Source organism: Neolamprologus brichardi, chromosome 12 (assembly GCF_056152115.1).
Source record: "Neolamprologus brichardi isolate AB-2024 chromosome 12, ASM5615211v1, whole genome shotgun sequence".
In the NCBI taxonomy this organism is placed as follows: Eukaryota; Metazoa; Chordata; class Actinopteri; order Cichliformes; family Cichlidae; genus Neolamprologus; species Neolamprologus brichardi.
Genome location: NC_142115.1, coordinates 7,196,826 through 7,218,541, shown reverse-complemented (window position 1 = coordinate 7,218,541; position 21,716 = coordinate 7,196,826). Strand labels below are relative to the sequence as shown.

At 41.4% G+C, this 21,716-nt stretch overlaps 1 protein-coding gene across 2 annotated transcripts in view; it reads right to left on the bottom strand.

Moving 5' to 3' along the window:
- The window catches only part of ppp3cca (protein phosphatase 3, catalytic subunit, gamma isozyme, a), a 36,098-nt gene extending 14,620 nt beyond the window's left edge, over positions 1-21,478 (bottom strand). The window contains exons 1-5 of one of the 2 annotated variants that reach the window (XM_006797534.3): positions 20,676-21,478; positions 15,051-15,248; positions 12,035-12,159; positions 3,899-4,010; positions 742-887 (exon numbers count right to left, since the gene is read on the bottom strand). In XM_006797534.3, the coding sequence (XP_006797597.1) occupies positions 742-887; positions 3,899-4,010; positions 12,035-12,159; positions 15,051-15,248; positions 20,676-20,736 (642 nt within the window). In that variant the 5' untranslated portion in view covers positions 20,737-21,478. The remainder of the gene's footprint in view (positions 1-741; positions 888-3,898; positions 4,011-12,034; positions 12,160-15,050; positions 15,249-20,675) is intronic. The other variant, XM_006797535.3, reaches the window with a different exon arrangement.
- Between the last annotated feature and the right edge of the window lie 238 nt (positions 21,479-21,716).

Here is a 21,716-nt window from a genome sequence, read left to right as displayed (position 1 = left end):
CTTATCCTTTTCAGGGTCGCGGGGGGCGCTGGAGCCTATCCCAGCTGTCATAGGGCGAGAGGTGGGGTACACCCTGGACAGGTCGCCAGTCTGTCGCAGTGCCAACACACACAGGGACAGACAACCATTCGCACACACATTCACTTGCACATTCACATCTAGTGGCAATTTATCCAATTATCTAATTAACCTATCCCCACAAGCTGCATGTCTTTGGACGGTGGGGGGAAGCCGGAGTACCCGGAGGGAACCCACGCAAACACGGGGAGAACATGCAAACTCCACACAGAAAGACCCTGGCCTGATGGTGGAATTGAACTCAGGACCTTCTTGCTGTGTGGCAACAGTGCTAACCACCGTGCTGCCTGCCTTTGTTCTAAATATAGTCAACTAAGTTGATGACTTAATTTAGATGCTACTGTGTTTTCATGTCACCCTCTAGTGCTGTTAAATGTGCAATTTATTGTAAAACTTTTGTTTTCAATAACAGCCATATTGGTTGTCCTGCCTCAGTTTGACCAGGGCATCCATGGCACAGACAGGCAACGCCCATTCTGGATTTCAACCTGCCAACAGTGGAACAGGCTGTACATCAAAGCTAGAATCACGTGTAATGAGGCATGATGGAGTGAATGATCTGCGATTAGAGCTGACACTTTAACACATATTCTTGGAACATATAAGAGATTAACTTGACAGGCAGATCTTGATAATGTCACAAGCCAGCGGTCGATCACTTACTTTTCTTATGTCATCTAGGCAGTTGATTTCTGGTGAGAGTCCGCCATGTACACACAGGAACTGCTGGTTGAGTAGGGCAGCGAGGGGCAGGCAGTCAAAGGCCTCCATGCAGGCGTCATACACCCGTTCAGAGTATTTAATTTTACCTGCAGTAAAAATAAAGATCGGGATTCAGTCTGAGATCATAATTACTGGCAGAAATGGCAAAAAAGTCTGTTGAATTTGCTTGTTTGGTAGATGTGTTATGAGCGGCTAGCAGAGCTGCCCTGCCAACTGTGCCAGTGGTGATTGTTTCCAGACAGCTTCTACAGCGCCACTTGCAGAAGACTGAAAGGGTCAGATTAGGTCAGGAGGAAGTCAATGCCTTATAGAGGAGAAGCAGCCAGGACAGTACAATGCGAGTGCCAGTTTGAAGACAGTGATACTTTAAGGTCATAAAGGGGAGTGTGGAGCTTTGAGCTTGGAAATTAAAGTTCTTTACTCTGTGAAAATGTTTTAGTAAATGAACATCTTTAATGCTTATCTGGAATAACAATGAAACACTACTCATAGGATGAGAAATGGGAAAATGCTATTTCTGCAGTTAGCTAAAGTAAAGAGTTAATGCCGTCTTATGAATCTAGGTTAACTCTAGACTCCGCCATATCTTCCCAGAAACTACGTCATGGGGCTGCAGACCATAACAGATAAGATGAGTGTGCTTGGTGATAATAAACTATGCTAAAACTGTTTATTGATGAGAACAAAGATAAGGCATTCATTAAATAAAACATGTCGTCATTGTATTGCGCTTGCTCATGAGGCTATGAGCCGCATTATATCTACCGCATAACAAAGTTGCCGTCAAATCCATTGTAGCAAGCTGCTGTTTCTGCCGCTTGTGCAAGTCTCTATGTCTGTTACTTGTCTTATTGTGTAACAGATTACACAGAGGGAGGTTTCGACCCCTTTTTCTCCTATGTGAGTGCTGATGTGGAGGTATAGTGGCGACGCCTATCATTCATGAGAATAGCTGTGGGATGCGGAGGAATCGCAGGAATAGATGCAAGGATAACAACATGGTCAACAGAGCCTTAATGCAGTAGCCAATATTCTGCCCACGTCATAACTCTGAGTTGTACACTGTGAGGATCAATCATAAAATAAGTTGTAAAATAATCCCCACTCTTGACTGTTTAATCTGAAAAAACAAAACGTTCTAATACCATTAATGCACCACTTAAAACAGTAAGGCAAAACATCGTGTGAGGCCACACTGACTTGGATTGCCACATTTTACTACTTCTACAAACCTTTCCTGTGTGTACTACAAGACAAGGCTACGAGAAGTGTGATCGCAGCTGCAATCAATTACTACAACAATCCCTAATCTGTCTGATTAAATTTGTTAGTGTTGAACTGATTATCGATCAACAAGCTTTTTCGATCAATAAGCTTGCCCTAACCGAACAGGTGGCAAACTGTGTGTGTGTGTGTGTGTGTGTGTGTGTGTGTGTGTGTGTGCGTGTGTGTGTGTACAGATGAGGTGGCATGTGGGTGGGTGTGAGCAGGGATGTAGTGAGTGAAATCTATTTGCAACTGGCAAGACATTCTTTGCCGACTGCTTTCTGAGTTTGCATGCTAATACCTCCACACCTGCTCTGCACACACACACACACACACACACACACACACACACGCGTGCAGCTGTCACTGACTGAAATCAAAGTGTGAGTGTAACTGTCTAAATAGCATCAACAGCATGCCTCGCTGCTCTCCATGCTTCAACAGTTTGCTGTCGGCAACACAAACGGGACAAAGGCTTCATCTCCTCGCTGGAGACTCGCAGATGAACAGTTGTGACGGGACTTCCCAATACAACGTGTTTGTGACAAATGTGTCCTACTTATGGGGCGCTAGTCATTTTACTAAAGGGGAATAGAGAAAACACTCCACTTCTCTGGCATGAAGTCTGACTTAACATAGCTATGTTTCCCAGCACTGTGTTTTCAATTCCTAATTTGTGTCTGCGGTACTTGAAAGTAAAAAGAACTATCAATGGGACTAGGGCTGGGCTATATCATACCGTTCACGGTAATACCGGTGTAATTTTGGGCAACGATAGGATAATGAAATATCGCGATAGAATATGGGTAAAACGCTCATGCGCAGTGCCTTTTGTTTACATACGCACATGGCGGCGACGCAGAATGGGAAGAGCGAAAGTGGATCGTTGAATGAAACGGATGAACCAGAGTTGGTTTGTAAAAATGCTGCAACTTCAGTGGTGTGGAACTGGTTTAGCTTTCGTCCGTCAGATACACAACAAAGCACTATTTTTGGTAGAGCATGCTAGCGGGCCGTCGTTATTACAGTGTTGTTTGGAAAATACGGCACACTTAAAATCAATCCTTTGATTTTTCTGAAAATCGACAGTGCCCCTTATAATCCCGTGTGCCTTATGTATGAATTCGGGTTGTATTTACTGACCTCGAAACTATTTGATGTCGTACACGGCGCTCGAAAATCTGTCAAATGCTTTAGTACGACTTTGCTAAGCTACGAAGCCGCACCGCTTGATGGATTGTCGGAGCATTACGGCTATCGTAGGCGGAGCCTCGCGGAGTGATACGTACTGTGGTTCAACATATATTACCGTATTGTGTGTGTATAACCTCTTTTTAAGTTTTGTGGATATTCCACATGGTTATGCTGAGGATATGTCAGCCAGTTTCCACTGGAAATGCCTTTTGGTTAAACTGTCAGCAAAGAATTTTCATTTTTCGATCAACATTTTTATATAACTTTAATGCACATAAAAAGCAGCTGCTTGTTTAAGTGAAAATACATTGATGGGTTTTTTGCACTAATAAAGTTGTGGAGTTGTAAAGTATTTTGTCTAGTGTCAATTATATCGTCAGTTATATCGTTATCGCAAATTTTCAAATGTATATCATGATAAATATTTTTGGTCATATCGCCCTGCTCTAAATGGGACTAAGGAAATACCTGGGACAGCAATCCTGCACTCACACTATTAGCACCAGACTGCACCATTATATCTGGGCTATGTGTGAAATCTGAGAGCTGACTGATACAGGTCAATTTAAAGTGGTACAGAGAGCACATGAGCCCCCTGGACTGGTCTTCATACGGCTGAGAAAAGAAGCACACTTACATTCCTGTTTGAAGGTGAAATACTCGGTGAGGTGCCGGCACTCGTGGTTCCCACGCAGCAGGAAGAGTGTGGTGGGGTGGTTGATCTTGAGAGACCAGAGGTAGAGAACGCACTGAGAGGAGAGACGGCAAGAGAGAAATGTGAGAAAGGTCAGAGACGTGTGCTCATAATTCTATTCAAATATATTCAGTGTTCTCCACACACAGGCTTCCCTCACCACTGTCATCAAGAGCTGTTCGAGGGGGAACTGTTGAGCTGCTCTTTCAAAGGTTTTAAGGTATGGACCTTACTATGTAAAGTCCCAGGAACTGATTTTTGGTTTAATTTCACACTATATAAAAAGCAAAAACAATATTTATGTTAATTAAATGTGTTATCTCTCTACATATGAACTAGATCTAATCATCTCTTGAATATGTTGACATTTTTACAACAAGCGTATTAGCATCCCAGATGACCCTCTCAAAGGCAGCAAAAGGCCCCGCTTTCCAACACAATTCACATTGTGTGAGTATTGAAACATTGTTACTATTGTAAAACAATGTTCCAAAATGTTGCTACTATTAACATTTTCATATTTTAGAGCCACCGGAGATACAAAGGAGACATTACCGGTATTTCTCGCACACAGACTTTATTTTGGCAGGCAAAGGTGGGAAGGGAGTATCCCAGGTGACATAAGGTGAGAGGCGGGGTACATCCTGGAAAGATCTATCATAGTATTAACACTAAGTAACAGACAACCATTCAGACTCACAGTTACACCTATGACTAATTTAGAATTACCAATTAACCTGACCTGTATGCCTTTGCACGGTGGGAGGAAACCAGAGTACCCAGAGGGAATTCACACAGCCAAAGGGAGAACATGCATACAAGCTCCAACTAGCCAATGGACTCATGTCCCATGGAAGGACTTCAACACCACTGCCTTGGACTGCAGCTGACGATGGTACTCCTTCTGCTCTGGTAATCTGCTGCAAGATGCAGGCTGACTCTAAGCAGAAACAGCGGGTAGCTGAAGAGAGCTGGTTCATGTCCTAAGCCAACCTCACTTACAGATTGGTTACAGAACAGAAGAAGGACTACTTTGCCAGCTGCAGTCCAAGACGATGGAAGGCCTCCAGGTGGACTCAGGGTGAGAGACGCCCTTATTATGTTCTTGCAGCAAAATACATCATATTTTTAGTTCCCTTAGACCAGAGGTGGGCAATTCCAGGCCTCGAGGGCCGGTGTCCCTGCAGGTTTTAGATGTGTCCTTGAACCAACACAGCTGATTTAAATGGCTAAATTAGCTCCTCAACATGTCCTGAAGTTCTCCAGAGGCCTGGTAATGAACTAATCATGTGATTCGGGTGTGTTGACCCAAGGTGAGATCTAAAACCTGCAGGACACCGGCCCTCAGGGCCTGGAATTGCCCACCCCTGCCTTAGACCCTTAGAATGTGTGCATCTCCTTTAATGATAGACAACCCCTATACCCCTCCATACTGAAAAATAATGTTTAGTGAAGCATACTTATATTAGAAACGCTAGAAACAGCAAATGTTCAGAGTCGGAATAATTACTCAGGCAATTATCTATCACTCCATCCTTCCCTGCTCTTAAAATGAATGTGCACTCTCAACCTTTAGGCAACCACTTTTGATCACAAGGTAGTTGCACAGGCCGCATGGTGGGAGACAACCTGTCTGCAAACAACCACAGACTAACTACAAACACTCTCAGACAGATTGGTGAAGGTTTCCAAATAACTGCTGCTTAATTTATAAACACGGTGTGTCTCACTGCAACGCGAGGCTCAAACAGACTGGTTGCCATCTGGTTATATTCCTATATAAAAGTAAGGTATGAGTGCTTATGTCACTTTGCAGTTAAATTCCTGTCCTGTAGCAACTGCTACAACTGCTATTTGCTTTCTGCCACATGAAGCTCCAAACACACATTAACCATCATACGCCAAGCAACAGTTTGTTTTTCCCTTTGCTAACCAAATATTAGAAGCAGTGGGATGGGTTTCGTGTGACTACATTACTGGTTCTAATTTTAAAAGAACAGAACAGCATTTACAATCCAAATCCAAACATGCTTTCTCGTCAGTTCATGCACTGTTCAATAGCTGCCACTTGACACTCTCAACACGCTTTTTTAACATGTGAAAACCATGGCCCGCTATTAAGTCGATGCAACGAGATGCCAAGGTAACCAGAGCCTGCAGGTGTGTGTTCACGCAATGTCGAAATAAGGTGGTGGTGGTGGTGGATGTACCCATCTCATCTTATACACATTGATCACTGAGAGGAATATCAGACTGTGAAGTGCAGGTAAATGTGTTGAGGGGGCTGTCGGTGTGACTTGCTCTCTCTTATGTGCGGAGGCGTAGGAAAGGACATGGCTCCGAGTGGCTTGAAGCTGACATGGGTTTTAATGAGAGCTCTCTGCACTCTTTCAGCCAGCTACTCACGAGTGGGGGAAAGAAGACAAAGGAAGGGGCATGGAGCTTTGTGTGGCAGACATGAACACTGGCTACCTTCACCTCATCTCCCACAAACACACACACACACACACACACTCTCTTCAGCCTGTGCCTGGTTTATGTAGGGGTGGAGCTGGGGCTTGGACGGTTTGTCCAAAGAAACACTTGCTTGGATCAAAGAGAATTCACTAAGTGAATAAAGAAATACACAGAATAAAACAGGTTGTGCACACACACTGAATTTAGACTTTGGCAAATTGCTGGCCTGCAGTGGTAACGCACTGCTTCAAGAGGCTGCGGTGACTCTTTATGTTACCTAGGTAACCACATCCTGATATCCATTTTCCTATATCTGCCTTATGCATTACTGAAGTGGCCTAAAAAAAACACTGGCCCTGCTAGTGAGATCAAATTGCTGCAAATCTATAGATTTTACACTTCAGTCCTGTTTCATGGTGACTTTAGGCTGCTTCCTCTCATGTGTAGAAACAATGACACATTTCAGAGATCTTAATCACTATTTTAACAAATCAATAGCTGCCAATTAATGATTATTTTATATTTGTAATAATCTACCTTAATCAAAAGTCTTTAAGAGAAAAAAAACAGACCATCTAATCTCAAATTTTTGAGAAAAATCATCAGAAGGTGAAATTGGAAGTTCTTTTTTTTTTAATTCACTTAAATTATTAATTTATTAAAAAAGAAAAAAAAAACTGTTTTACCTTAGAATGACTGACTGATCCACTGTTTTAGCTCTAGACGAATTAAGAAAAATAGATCGATTACGAAGTTGCTCAACTCAATTTTTTCTAACAAAAGGGACAACTTCTGGGATTAAAAAAAATGAACCCATCAACTAACAGAAACTGCAATTTCTCTACTGACCCTTTGAGGCTGTCTGTAAAAATCAAGTGAATTCTCATAGACTTAATATACATAAACAGACAATTTAAAAGCATATTTTCAGTCTTGTATATAAGAAAAAATGGTTTTGGCAACTATCTTATTTGGACCATATAGATCAGAGTCCAAACTGGTGAGTTCACAGCAACTATGTCCATCTTTTATCTTTGAATTCACCTCGATGCAAAGCTTCTAATACTAGCTTTGTATGATTCCCAGTCTAAAATAACGCTTGTTTATCTCATCCTTGGTGAAGCCCCCTAGTTCTTCCGCTGTCCCTCTTCTTCTAACTTTAACCCAGCTTTCTTTTGATTGGCTGTCACTCATAAACAGAAAGCTTGAACAGCAGATGGGTGGCGCTTCTGAGTTGTGTGCCTGGGATGACCATAATAGTGATAGTATCTCTCATGGACATAGAGCCAAGATTACAAACACTGCCTGAAACTGAGCATTCAGAGCAGTCTGAAGCCTGAGTTTTCAGCTCACACAGATTACTTGTACATACACTGACTACATTTAATCTTTTGCTCATGTGCTCATGAGCATCATCATCGAAACAGTATATAAATATACAGCAAACAATAACAAAAACCAAATTGTGCTATTCCTGTATGTGTGCTCCAAAGCTAATCCAGTGTCTGGTACTGTTAAAAAAAAACTATCCAGGCAGCTTATTCCCAGGTCGAAGGATTGGTTTCCCCTCAGCAGCATTTTTAATTATATCCTAATAATTGCCTGGCTGCATATTATGTGTGTATCCCATTACTTTTAATTAGTTGCCGCATGTTAGTTGTGGACTACTTTGTGACCCCAGCCAGCCACAGTAGGTTGCGGAGTTTTAGAACCACAAGAAGCGTACCCAAACAAATCAAGCTGATTCTTAAGAGACGCCACTGTTTCTAGAAAAATATGTGGTGAAAAAATATAAGCGTCTTTAGTAAAAAACAAATCTATCTTCATCATCAAGAGCCTTTCATTCCCTTTGCTACTTCTCTGCCCTTTTTTCATCTGTGACATTTCACCCACCTCAGGCAATCACCCAGGGCCATCAAAAGACCCCAGAGGAGGCTCAAAATGTTAGCATACTTCCTAGTTGACTCTTACATAGCTTTCATTTTCTGCTTTTTCAATACTTGAAGACATGAATCAGGACTGCACACGCCCTTTAGAAAAACAAAAAAACCCACTCATATCCTTCATGTATCTACTATCAAAAGGTGCAGCGATGTCTGAAAGGCTCCCTTCAAGCACTTATGGACCAACTTTGGGCCCCAAACAGTCACTATTTCTAGGCTCTTTTCTGTTATATAACATAACTTTTACAGTTACTATGTTCTTAAGTTGTCAAATATACAAGGAGCCGGGAAGAAGGAGGAAACTTAGACTCCAAAAGCCGGTCCTAGCAGGTCTGGGGCTAAGGATAGAAGTCGTCAACAACTGAAATGTCAAAATGTTATTTATATTTAAAACATCAATACTTTAGATGCTCTACGAGGACTCGTGCTCCACAGGGTGCTTAATTCAGACCAAGAAAAGTACTTGCAGGAACAATCTGAAATGTGTGCTACAAGGAACCCACTGTTAATACACTAACTCATAGTGAGTCTGAGTAAGTAACAGTGAAGCTTGAAATTCACACTACTCCCACAAGGTATCCATTTTTTATTTATTTGTTTTTTGTTTTTTACAAATCTGGCTCTCAAGGCTATTTCACTGCCATCTGGCATAATTTCTCCCTAGTTTTTGTTACCAGCATGAGTGCTGACATACAATATTGTGCAAAAGTCTTGAGTCACCACTCGTTTCTTAATAATGTGCTAGGAAAATGGAAACAGCAATACGATTCACAGAAATATGTGCAAACATACATGGAAATATAGCATATAAGACATATGGAATATGTACAAAAAGGACATTCAAAGCTCGTCTTTGGACGCTGTCTGCCTTTTGTTTTGTTTTCTGTCAAATTTTCACGCTGTTTTAATAATGTCAAGGTCTGGGGAGGCCAATCCATGACTGACAGTGTGTTTTATGCTTTTACAGCATGGACAGTGCTGTAAAAGGATCACTGGGATCACTGACACGCTCAAAGAAAGAAGCCGTTTCCATCAATTCTGACAAAAATAATTCAGTTCTTATGGAAAAACCTCAGCCTTTTCTCCACATTTTCCTTAAGAATTTCTTCTTCACATACATTCTTCCACTGAGACCATTTCTAAAGAGGCTTCAGTAAACAGTAGATGGACCAAATGAAGGGCCCCATGCATCTCTCAGATCAGCTGTTCATCTGCTATAGATAGTTTTAGGCCTGCCCCTTCTTATTTCATTCTCCATGTTAGGGCAGGGCAATATGGCCAAAAATATTTATCAAAATATATATTAAAAAATTTGCGATAACGATATAGCTGACGATAATTGATCATTGATGTGAGACAAAATACTTTAAAACTCCGCAACTTTATTAGTGCAAAAAACACCATCAATGTATTTTCACTTAAACAAGCAGTTGTTTTTTTATGGTTCGAGGTCAGTAAGCACAACCAGAATTCATACATAAGGTGAGAGACTACATTTCAAAGCCTAATCACCCCTCTTTTTATTCATTTTAAGGATTGTAGCTGCTGCAATTATAAGGGGCACTGTCAATTTTTCAGAAAATCAAAGGATTTTAAGAGCGACTTATTTTCTGAAAAACACGGTAATAACAACGGCCCGCTTGCATGCTCTACCAAAAATTGTGCCAAACCAGTTCCACACCACAGACGTTGCACCATTTTTACAAACCAATTCTGATTAATCTGTTCCATTCAACGATCCGCCTTCACCCTTCTCATTCTCTGTCGCCCCCATGCTTTTTCTGCCGTGTGCGTATGAAAACAAAGGCACTGCGCATGCGTGTTTTCCCCATATTATATTGCGATATTTCATTTTCTTATCATTGCCTAACATTATACTGGTATTAAGGTGAACAGTATGATATGGCCCAGCCCTACTCCATGTGTCTAGTTCTGTCAAATGCACACCACGATGACACCTGCCAGGTTTCAGGCTCTTTTGGAATCACCTTTTGGTGTAAAAATGCTATTTCACGCCTGCCAAAGTGGAATCATTTGCATTTTTTTAAATATATATTAAACTTAAGACCTAGTAACTTTTATGCAATTGCTTGCTCACCAGGTTCCACCAGAACAACCTTAACACTCTTTAGCTTCTTATATTCAGCTTACAAAATTGAAACAAATGAGATTTTGTGACAGGCTGCTAGCAACAAAGTGCCTAAAAACAGCTTAAAACTGGTTCAGTGATAAATTGTCTCTTATGTGTAGACATAACACTGAGTCATCCCCTCAGTTAGATGCTTTTCTTATGCTTGATTAATATGCCACTGTTTAGTGGCTTCAAAAAACCCCTCACACATTCCCCTGAAAATGGTCAGATTCAACAACTGGACTGACAATAAGTGAAAAAAGCAGCCAATGTCTTAAAGAAAACACTTTTAAAGACCTTCAGAGAGCCTGGAGAACGATTGCTCATGACAACTTTAAAGGCTACAAGAAAGTCTGGCTCCTTGGGACCAACACATAAATAAATGTTTGTTTTTTTTGTAATGTACACAAACCATTCCAAATGTGTGATTTATGTTTTACTTGAAACCAGCTCACCATTATAACTGCAATAAATTCAAACACTCTACAGGCACAGCCCTCCAGCTAGAGATCTTGAGAGTCGCACTGCAGCTTTCTGCTCCACTCCTCTGTCTTATTTTTAACTGTTCTCATCAGCATGTAGAAAAGTGTGCCCTTTGGAGGTGTCACTGAAATAAAAGTTAGGGCACAAAAACCCATTTGGTCAAGGAGCACTGCAGTAGTACTCACATTTTAGCAGCCTTTCTCACCATGAGCAACCATCTGAATCAAAGTGGGACTGAAACACGCTCAAGTCCAAATGCTTTTCATTACATCAGCTCCAGCCCTTTCAATGTGACTTGCAGCCAGTGGTCTTACTACAACATCATATACACTTAAAATACAAGCAGCAGTATAAGAAGCCACCAAAACATAACTAAACTAGATTTGACTTTCTGACAGTAACACTTGTATCCAAATTGGATATAAAGACAGCTTTTTTTCTTAAACATACAAGACATACAGTTAGAATACACCAAAACATATCACACTGTTAGATAAACAATAGTGATTTAATACATTAGCATTTTTTCCCAATCCAGTTATTTCCCACAAAAAAATGAGCCTGCCTAGCATTTTTTAACAGCCCAGCTTAAATATCTGAAACACTTTACTCAAAGTCGCCAGATCTGAAATCAGTCAGAAAAATGAGGAATAACCCTTCTAAAAAAAAAAAAAAAACTAAAAAAAACCCCCCATTGTTATAGGTCTGATTATTTCTTTAAATTCATAAATTAAATCTCAAAGTGCTACTTAAGCTAAATGCTTTCAAACTGCTATTTTTTGTTATTGTAAAGGACTTCTTAATCCTTAAAACTGAAACATTTAAATGCAAAAAAAACATGAAAATATAAAAATTTGGAAGATAAAGAAATAACCTTTTAAACTGACACACTCCAAGATAACTGCAGATCATTTTAAAGCGTTATCTGTGAACCACACCTACACAGCATGTTCATACAGTGTTTACTGATACCAGAGTGAAAAATATTCAAAAGAGGAAATAAATGTTTCATTATTATTAAAGTAAAAATAAAAATGACTCAAATATACTAACACAACTACTCACCTCAATACTGAAGTACCCTCGATCTACGTAGTCACCAAGGAAAAGATAGCGCGTGTTACTCGGTGAGCCTCCGACTTCAAACAACTTCATAAGGTCAAAGAACTGTCCGTGTACATCTCCACATACTGCCAAAGACAGACAAACACATTGCTCTTAATTTCTCAGTTACATATTATAACCATATTACTTATTCTGGATATAGATGCTGCTCTTATGCAAGTAATGGCCATAAATAACCAAATAGTTCAAATAGTTCTCCTAAAAGATTTTATCCTACTTGTTGTTTTGATGATGATGGTGGACAGAAAAGTCAAAAATTACCTTTACGTGTTTGGGACCAGACGATGTCCCACATCTACTTTAAACCATTTACTGACTCCTCATGGCTTTTCACCAGTATACTTCTGGCAGGCTGCCACTGCTGCACCCACCAGGCTTAACAACTCTTCTGATGAAAACTCTGCTATGATTAGTGATAGTATATCTGTGACTTGTAATCCTGGAAAACATGCATTCCATAGAAATAGAATCACAGGGAGAAGGCGATCACTCAGATAAAGTAGGTATTGCTTCACTCTGAAGCTGAGAAGGGTCACTGTACTCTCCTTTTATGACACCAGCCAATGGGTTTTCTTGTTATTCCTTATCTAGTGTGACTATAGGATGCATGCTTGGTAGTCTGTGTGGTCACAGGTGTGAAAGCATGTAGATATCCACGTGGAACCTGGAACCAGGTCTACTTAGGTCAATAGCGGACGGTGAAACTAAGGTTACCAGTGGGCTCAAACCATGCTAATGTGACATCACGACTTCTGACGTGCAGGATGGTTTAATGTTGTTTCAGATATGCATGCCCGCAAGCAGGACGGTCTTTCCATCTATTTCATATTATTGTAGGACTATAAATACAGACGGCACAGGGGCGAGAAGCTGGAAAAATAAAAATAAAAACCTACATTCGCTTCATTTCCAGTTACTAAAGCTGTGCTTTTCCCTGAGTACAGACACGCACCTTTTAGATGAGGAGTGCAGTGAGGTGAGTGCATACTTAAGCATACAGATAGATGGTTACTCAGCTGTGTTGCTCTCACAGTTTGAGAGCAGTGACCAGTGCGTAAGCTATACTGTGACTTGACAAAGCCGTAGAATCCCCTCAATGAATGGAAATATATACATAGAAGGGTTATAGACACCGCAACATATTATTAAAGATTGAGTATACTGCACGCTAAATTTTAAGCTAAGTGGTAAATGCTGATGTTTGCTTGGCACGCAAAAGGTCGCTGGTTCAACTCCAGCTGGACAGACAAGGCCCTTTGGGGTTGCATCAGAAAAGGCATCTGAGGTAAAACTCAAAACAAAACAAGTATGTGGAGCTACCTGCTAGAGGTGGGAATCACCATACATCCCACGATACGATATTATCACAATACTTAACGCACGATACGATATTATTGCAATTTTTAAAAATATTTTGCGATATTCAGATTCTGTACATAAAGGTAAACTTTATCAATATTCATTTTATCTAATAACAAAGTCTCACACTCAGTCTTTCTCTCATTTCAGTTTTATTGTTGACAAACTTGAACGGTTTGTATTACAGTCTAGTCCAACTTAACTGAACGCAACCATCTGGTACAATTATAGCTATTCTGAACTATGCAATTTATGAAAACTATGCAGCCCCTTCAGCAACTGAAGAATTTGAAAGTAAATTAAAACCAAATATAATTTTACATTAAATAAAAAAGTTTTAAACTTAATTAAAATAAAAGATGTCTTAAATTAAAATAAGTAAACTGTCATGTTTATTGCTGCCAAATAAAAGTTAAACACATTTGGACAGTGAAGGAATGTCAGGATTCTTGCTCAGAAAAAGGATCAACATGCTCTGAAGTCAGAGTCCACAAAAACTTTTTTTGTAACAAAATATCGATTTCTGTTGTCCCTGTATCGATACATTATTAGCAAACAAAATATCACGATACTACACAGTATCGAATTTTTCCCCCACCCCTACTACCTGCTGTAGTGACTACTTGTGACAAGGGAGCAGATAAAAGTCACTTCCTTTATCATAACAATACGGACTGTGGCGGTACCTTTCTAACCTTTTCAACCATTGTAGAGGTGGAGGGGGGAATTCTTTTTAAGTTGAAATTTTTTTTTATTATTCACTGTCACTGAAGTCACTACTTCTGAATTATGCAGCAAATGAAAGCCACTTATCTGTGTGTTCAATGAGAACGAAACAGTAGCACAGACAGGACTTTGTACAAATACTTCATGTGTATTTAAAGAACAACTGACCAAGCAATACTTCTCATATCTCTTTACCTAGGACTACTCAGCTATACAAGCTATATGAGCTAAATGAGCTATTCTAATCAATCACATAAACGTGCAAAGCCATATTTATCATGCTTGTCATCCCCTCCCCCAGAGTTTAGCTTTAGTAGTTTTAACAGGGTTTTGCTTCCTGAGGTTGAAAAACAAAACAGAGTATGCAAAGGTCAGCTAAGGAGCTGACACTTTTCAAAGCCTGACTGACAGCCTGCGAGGCCCTCTGATCTGGTGAAAGAGTGAGGCGTCAGCCATAGAACATAAACAAGCCTGCAGTGGAATAATGCTGAAGCATCACCGAAGCAGACTTTAAACATCTGCTCAGATGTCTTCAAATAGCTTGTTTATTCTACATCCACCTGCTTTACACTACTTGACAGTGATAGTCTGTCGAACTGTGCTCTTTACTGTATGTCAAAGTTCAAAGTCAGTTACAGAGGAGCAGCACAATTTCTTAAATGGATCTAGTGTAGAGTACAGCACATGTGGGTGGGCAATATTATCAAGAGCCCGAACAGTAGACCTCCAGCTCAACTGTAATCTGCATTTTTGTTAGATTATCCTGGAAACAGATCTGAAAAAATATGCAAGTAATACTTAAATAATGATTTCCAAATTCACTAAATACAAGACACAGTCCTCCTTAAGCTCCTAATATCGAGCATCTCACCTGTAATCGGTGCCTCCACCTCCAGCATGCACTTCTCTTGTCGGAGGATGTTGGCGCCATCATTGATGATCTTGAGAGCCACGTCCTCTTCCACGCGGCCCTCCTTGACGAGGTGGTTGCGGAGCAGCTCAGCATTGGGCTTGCCATCTTCATACAGCTCTTTCGTAGTCAGCTTATGTTGTGGAGGGTATGGCACAGCTGTTGATTAACAAAAAACGAAAAAAAATCATTATGATAGTCATATTTGAGCGTAGGTTGGCAGCTGCATGACAACTGAAGGGGAGCGATGCCGTCACAGGGGAGTGAGACAATCTGTGCCGAAATTCAAACTTCTGCCTGGATTCATGACTCAGACAATTTAGAAAAATGCAAGCATGATGATGCTCATTATTTATCAATTATTATATTTGCTTGTTCTTCGCCATCCAAGATGACGTCATTATGGTTCACCACTAAACATCAACAAATCCTCAATCATTCGAGAAAAACCTTCCATGGTAGGGGTGGGACCAAATCTCGATATTGTCATGGGATGTGGGGTTTCCTCCTGAATTATGATGAAAAGCTAAAAAGCTGTCAAAGTCAAGCTTATAAGGGCATCGACAGTAACTAAGTTGCTGGCAACATATTCATTCATGTTTATACAACGAATGCTGCCAAAATTGCTGCATTAAGATTATTGGCCCAGTTCATCTAAAAATCTGAAAATGTGTTTGTCTAAACATTCACTGCATCCTTAAGATGAAGTGCATTTGTGGAATTTGTACACTGATAGTGCGAATTAATTAGCATTAAGGGCGTAACCAGTGTGAAACAAAGCAATCTGTAATGGTGTAATTTGGTTCCACTACAGCACCAGCACAGGGCTGTTAATGTCCACTTCAGACATACTAGTCTGGTAGTAATGTTGTAATATTCATAGAGTGTCCAGAAAATCAAGTGAAGTGGAAATACATCATGATAAGAGGTTTGTTTGGATTTCTTGGTAATGATCAAGATTCCAGTCAAAAATAATTTTTCCCTTTTTTGGTTTTTAATCTCTAAGTTTTTCTTTTCCAAAAAAAAAACTCCAGCATGATGCAAAGTCTGGAGGCCTGAATCTCCAGAAGAAACCACCATCACCAATTAAGGATAAACTGATTTTCACCATTTGTGAGCAGCTGCAGATTATGATTCAATCTTATTTTTATATGGAGAGAAAAAAAGGAGACGGCTTGGAGAAAAAGGAAATCATAGGACTTATTTACTATATTTGCAGATCACCAAAAATACTCTCAACGTTCATTATTGCATTCAATTAATTATTAATTACAATAGAATAGAATAGCCCTTTGTTGTCATTGTACATGTACAACAAAATTGTGGGTGCACCAAACTAACTATGCTAGAATAGAATATAACTATGACTAAGTATGACTAAATAACAAACAGGAGAAATATGGATAAACAAGAGCAATATATACAAAAACAATAGAAAGGCACACATTAGAGAACAAGTTGCAAAGTGAAAAGAGCAGACTTGATCTCAATAGAGTCCGTGTGTGAGTGGCCTGAGTGATGAGGGTTACTGGTGAGTGGGCAGGGTGGGGTGTGGGGGGACAGTGTTTTTTAACAGTCCGAATGGCCCAGGGGAAGAAGCTGTTTGTGAGTCTGGAGGTGTGGGACTGATCAGATTGGCAGCGTATCCAACAGCTGGTGTGCGTTAGTTCTGTTGATGTAGTTTCATAGCAGTTTTATTAGAGTTTTCACCATTTCAATAATATAGAAACAAATACAATAACGCTACCCTGATTAGTACTTGGTGACAGCGGGGAGGAAAACCTCCCTTTGAAAAGGAAGAAGGCATCAGAAGAATAAGACTGTGTGGTCCCAGCAGTCCACCCTTGGATCAAAATGTTAATTTAGAAGTAGTATTGACACATAAGGACAGATTACCCCAAAAGTAACACAAAAGAAAAAAGCAGTAAAGAAAAAAAAAACAAACCCAAAAACATTATGGATCTCAGCCTGGATTCACTTCAGCTGAAATCATGAGGTGTGACATTTTCCTTGACTGAGCCAAGACGAAGTTACTTGCACAGAAGCAGCGACGCATACACCTACATGATGACTCCATGTAAGAGACAAACAACAAGAAGCCCTGCACCTCACTTAACCCCCCCCCAAGCCGCACCCTCCCTCCCCCCATAAGCTGCTCCACACCACCTACACAATCCTTTTACCATCATCACTAAAGGTCAGTGCTTTTGAGGCTGAGACCTGAAAGCATCACGATCAAAACACAATTAAGCGAGTAACAAGTAAACCTGGAAAATGTATCACAGAGGCAGTGTGACAGCAATGCAGTTGGGGCATTAGCTTACCGTGTATGGAAAACAACACGTTTTAGTTTAGCCGGTAATCACGGAAGCAATATTTAATCTAGCTCTCTGACATGAGACTATAATGCAGGGAATTATATCAAAATTGCATAACTGCTTTAAAACAGTGTCCACGGTGTAAATTAGTGCTCCGACACTGGCATCATGGGTTCATAAAGCTGCAGGAGCAGATAGCTGCCGACTAATCTGTGTTAGCTCAAAACAATAGTAGAGGGAGATCCAAGCTCTCACTGCCTGGGTCTGAGAGGTAAAACGGATTATGCCTGGTACGCCCAACAACAGACCAAGCGAACACAAATGCATTATGCCACCAATTAATTATGGTGTAAAGCCACCGTCTGTATGGCATGCAAAAAGAGGTGAGCCGATCTGGGATCGTGCTGATGATATGACCCTTCTTTTAAACCCATCCCTCACAGGAATCGTGGAAGGAGACAAACACCGGTGTCGGCTAAGTGGTGCAGGCGGCAATGATCACAGAAAGGAGAGAGAGAGGAATTCTGAGAATACTGTCACACCCACACACAGTAAATCAAACTGCAAGTTGAGGAGAAAAAAAAAGGATTCAGACTTAAATGTGAGTGTTTTTACTAATCAGTGATGTGGTGCCTGGGGTTGCCAAATGTATTTGTCACTCAGGCTCATGCCATGAGTCTAGACTAAGAGTTTAGAGGCAGATCTGCAGATTGTTTTTTTTTCCCCACAAGGAAATAAGTGCCATGTTTTTATTGCTGGTGCAATAAAGCAAGGGAATAAGTCACAAGATGTTATTTGGGCGACAGACTACTGCCTGGCCTGTAGTGGAAAAGCTCCGACTTGACTAGCCTGTGTTGAGGACAAGCTGTCATGCACTGGCTAGTGTGGTATAAATAAACAGTAAGTGCTCCCAAGCATACGAGGCACGGCCGCAAAGAGAGCTGTAAGCTGAGGTACGAGCCTTAAGAACAGATTAGGTAAAGCCTCTATTAGCAAGGGCTTCGAGATTCAGGGGCTGTTTACTTAAAAGCTTTGTCACGCTGGAAGAAGGTTCCTGTACGGACAAAGCCGGCTATGTTTAAGAAAAAAAAAAATCATAAAGATACAGAATGGGCTGTGTCGTGCGCTTGACATAACCTGACTGTTAAACATTTCAGGCAATAGCAGCGCTGACCACATTTACAAGCAATTGCCTGGAGGCTAGCTGGTAATCCCCCCCATTCCCCTCACATGCTGGACAATAACTTTTCTCAGTGCCAGTGGAGTGAACAAGCCATGCAGCTCAACAGGAAAGAGCCTGCTGTCCTCCAGTAATGATAATAATAGCAGTAATAATAAATTCTGGGGTTGATTTGCCTGCACGATCAAGACTGGAGCTGTCTGTTCAAACACAGATACAAATGAACCTCTGGCTGCCAGTAAACACACACACGCTAACACACACACTTACCCTCTCCACTTTGTGGTGAGGGGGGGAGCGAAGCAACCCACTCATTTACCCAGTGAAGAAAAATGTTTTGTTAAAAATAATAAGCTAATAATATAACATTAAGCTGCCACCGCCCTGAGAGTGGCTTCTTATTAGAGGCTGCCTGTCCTAATTAGCATTAATGTTTGATGAACTCTTCAAAACTACACACACACACCCAGACGCAGGGCTGCTACTGCACCGCATCAACACCCACAGCCTGGCAGGACAACAAACGACTCAAGAAACAAAGACGCGACTATCTGCCATCCTGCCCGCTGAGGATAATGTTTTGGACAGTGATATGAGCCGGCGTCTCGAATATGTTCGCTATTGTTTCAAAATCCACACAATGGGGGAGGATTGAATTACAAAGATGCGGCTGGGCAGAGATGAATGGAGTGCACTGTGGCTGCATGAATTGTCAAGTCCACTTCAGATTGCTCTAATTATCAGTGAATGCATTACCCTTCACGAGCTAAACAGGCACAGCCTGGGTTTTTAATTTCCCGTCTCAGTCACTCGATCAAGTGGGGTGGTAGTTGCATCCGCTGCCCCTGTGGCCCGTCTGATTTTATTTTAGGCACAGGGTCAGATTTAACACGGAGCAATAATCGAGTTCGATACGCATCAAAAGTGACACGAATCTTTACGAAGCGCCAAATCTCATCTTCACTGAGGGTCTTGCGGCATCGCTCAGCTGTCAGATCCAACTCTGAGGGACAAAATACCAGGTTTAATGACCGAAAGATTGAGCTACCAGGTCAAAGGAAGTTAATTGAGCTTAACTGCTGACTTACACAACCAGAGGAGCATTAGTCTCAACAGGTCTATCAGTTAAGCCCTCTTACAGTCACAGGTTAGACGGTAGACCCAAACCCATAGCAGTGTTTTGTTTTTGTTTTAACTTAAAATCTGCACTAATAAGAAACCGAGCCTCTCTTCCCTGTCACTGTGATGCTCTCTCTCTCTCCACCATGTGGCTGGCCATGTTGGGAACATCACTGGGGAGATTCTTTCCACAATTAACTCACTCTCTCCCTTCTGGCTCACACTTCAGCATTCCAGTCCCCTGGCAGGACACTCTACTAGTGCCCTTGCAGACAGAGATGGAGGCTGCTTTGGAATTAAGAAGCAAGTGGTGGTGGTTACAGGGGTGGGGTTAGACTCTCTTTCTTTGGGGGGGCTACCTCAGACTTTGCTATGCCTCAGCCATCATATGGGAGGCACAACAGATGTTCGCCTAGTCTGTCCAATGAGCCTGGACGATGTAAGCGTGAAGGAATCCGTCTTGTTGAGCTCCACTGGTAACCTGAGCAGACCTCGGGTGTTCCCAAGAGAAGGTCTCATGATTTTAGATTTCATTCATTTGAAATATCAAGGTGACCGGAGAGGACGGCTTCTCGGCTTTGATTTGTGCCAAGCTGCGATCACTGGCATAGGTACCAGTGGCCAAGTGTGGAAATAATACTTTTATGAAATCATGATCTTGACCTGATTCAAGTTCATCCACAGATATCTGAGCATCCCCCTGATAAAACTGAAAGGCTTATGAGACTCCAATAGTACACATTAGTATTCACACACGTACTGATGATAAAGTGAGACTTTAAGTGTATATGTCGCTTTATAAAGCGTGACTTGTGTGACCAGGTATAACTATTAAGTGCAATTCTGTCATGCAACAGCCCGAGTATGTTTAAACAAAGTTTCTTCAAACGCTACAGGTGGTTTTCTGTACCAAACGTTAGCTTCCAGTCAAATCATGCATGATGCGCTGGTACTGTGAGAGACTCTCACCTTTTACGAGCCGTTCCGTTGTGGACTGTTTCTCCGGCTTGTCTTTATCCTTTCCTGACATGTTTCCACTGAACGCTAATGTGTCGGGGCTTAAATCTCGAACACTTCTCAGCCCGCTAGCCTCAGGACCAGCTAGCACCCAAGTCTGGCCGTCACCTCCGTCTTGACTTTCGGCTGGGGGGGGTGGGGGTTCAGAGGCACTACTACTTTTATGTTCGCCCTCCCTAACGAACTGTACAGACTAGAGAACGACAGAGGTCCAGCTTTTGTTATGGTTTGACTAGCTAATAACGTAGCTAGCTCGCAGAAACATTAACACTAACGAATAACTATAGCACAAAGTAGGAATTTTGACACTGTCGTAGAAATACAATTAACGCAAACACTGACAAGCGCTTGATGGTCTATATTTGCCAAGTGCAGCAAATAATACCCGGTTGTTACCCAGAGGGAGGCTGCCGTTAGCAGCTAATCCGATTTAGTTACTCTTTTTCAGCTAGTTAGCCAGCTAACATCTTAACGTATTGGCAAGTCGGCGGACAGGCAAAGACAGCAGCGGAAGACTGGCGTTTCATCTTCAGTGTGCGGGGCGCTCGTTGAAGGAAACAGTGACAGCAGCACGCGAATCGCGATTATTCTGAATGCATAAAGAGCGCAAGTCCTCCCGAGATGCAGACAGCGTCTTGACAGAGTATCCTCCTCCTCCACCTCCTCCTCCTCCTCGGATTAAACTCTAATCTGACAGTGAGTGAGGAGCAGCGGCGGGTTTCCTACAACATGGTGGAGCCCATATGACGTGACTATGGAAACGCAACACGTGATTTAAGGGTGCGTTCATAACGACAAACCCACTTCTTCGTATTGTTCTGTTTTTTTAAAGTAACCCGCAGTTTGCTTGGTTGCTACATATAAGCGAATGGAGAGACTGCCACCAAATACCACGCCAGCTAATAACGAGTTACTATGTCAACCGTGACAATGTCTCCCTCTGGCGTTCTCATTTGGATTGTCATTTTACTAACTGTCAATGAACGCTTCCTG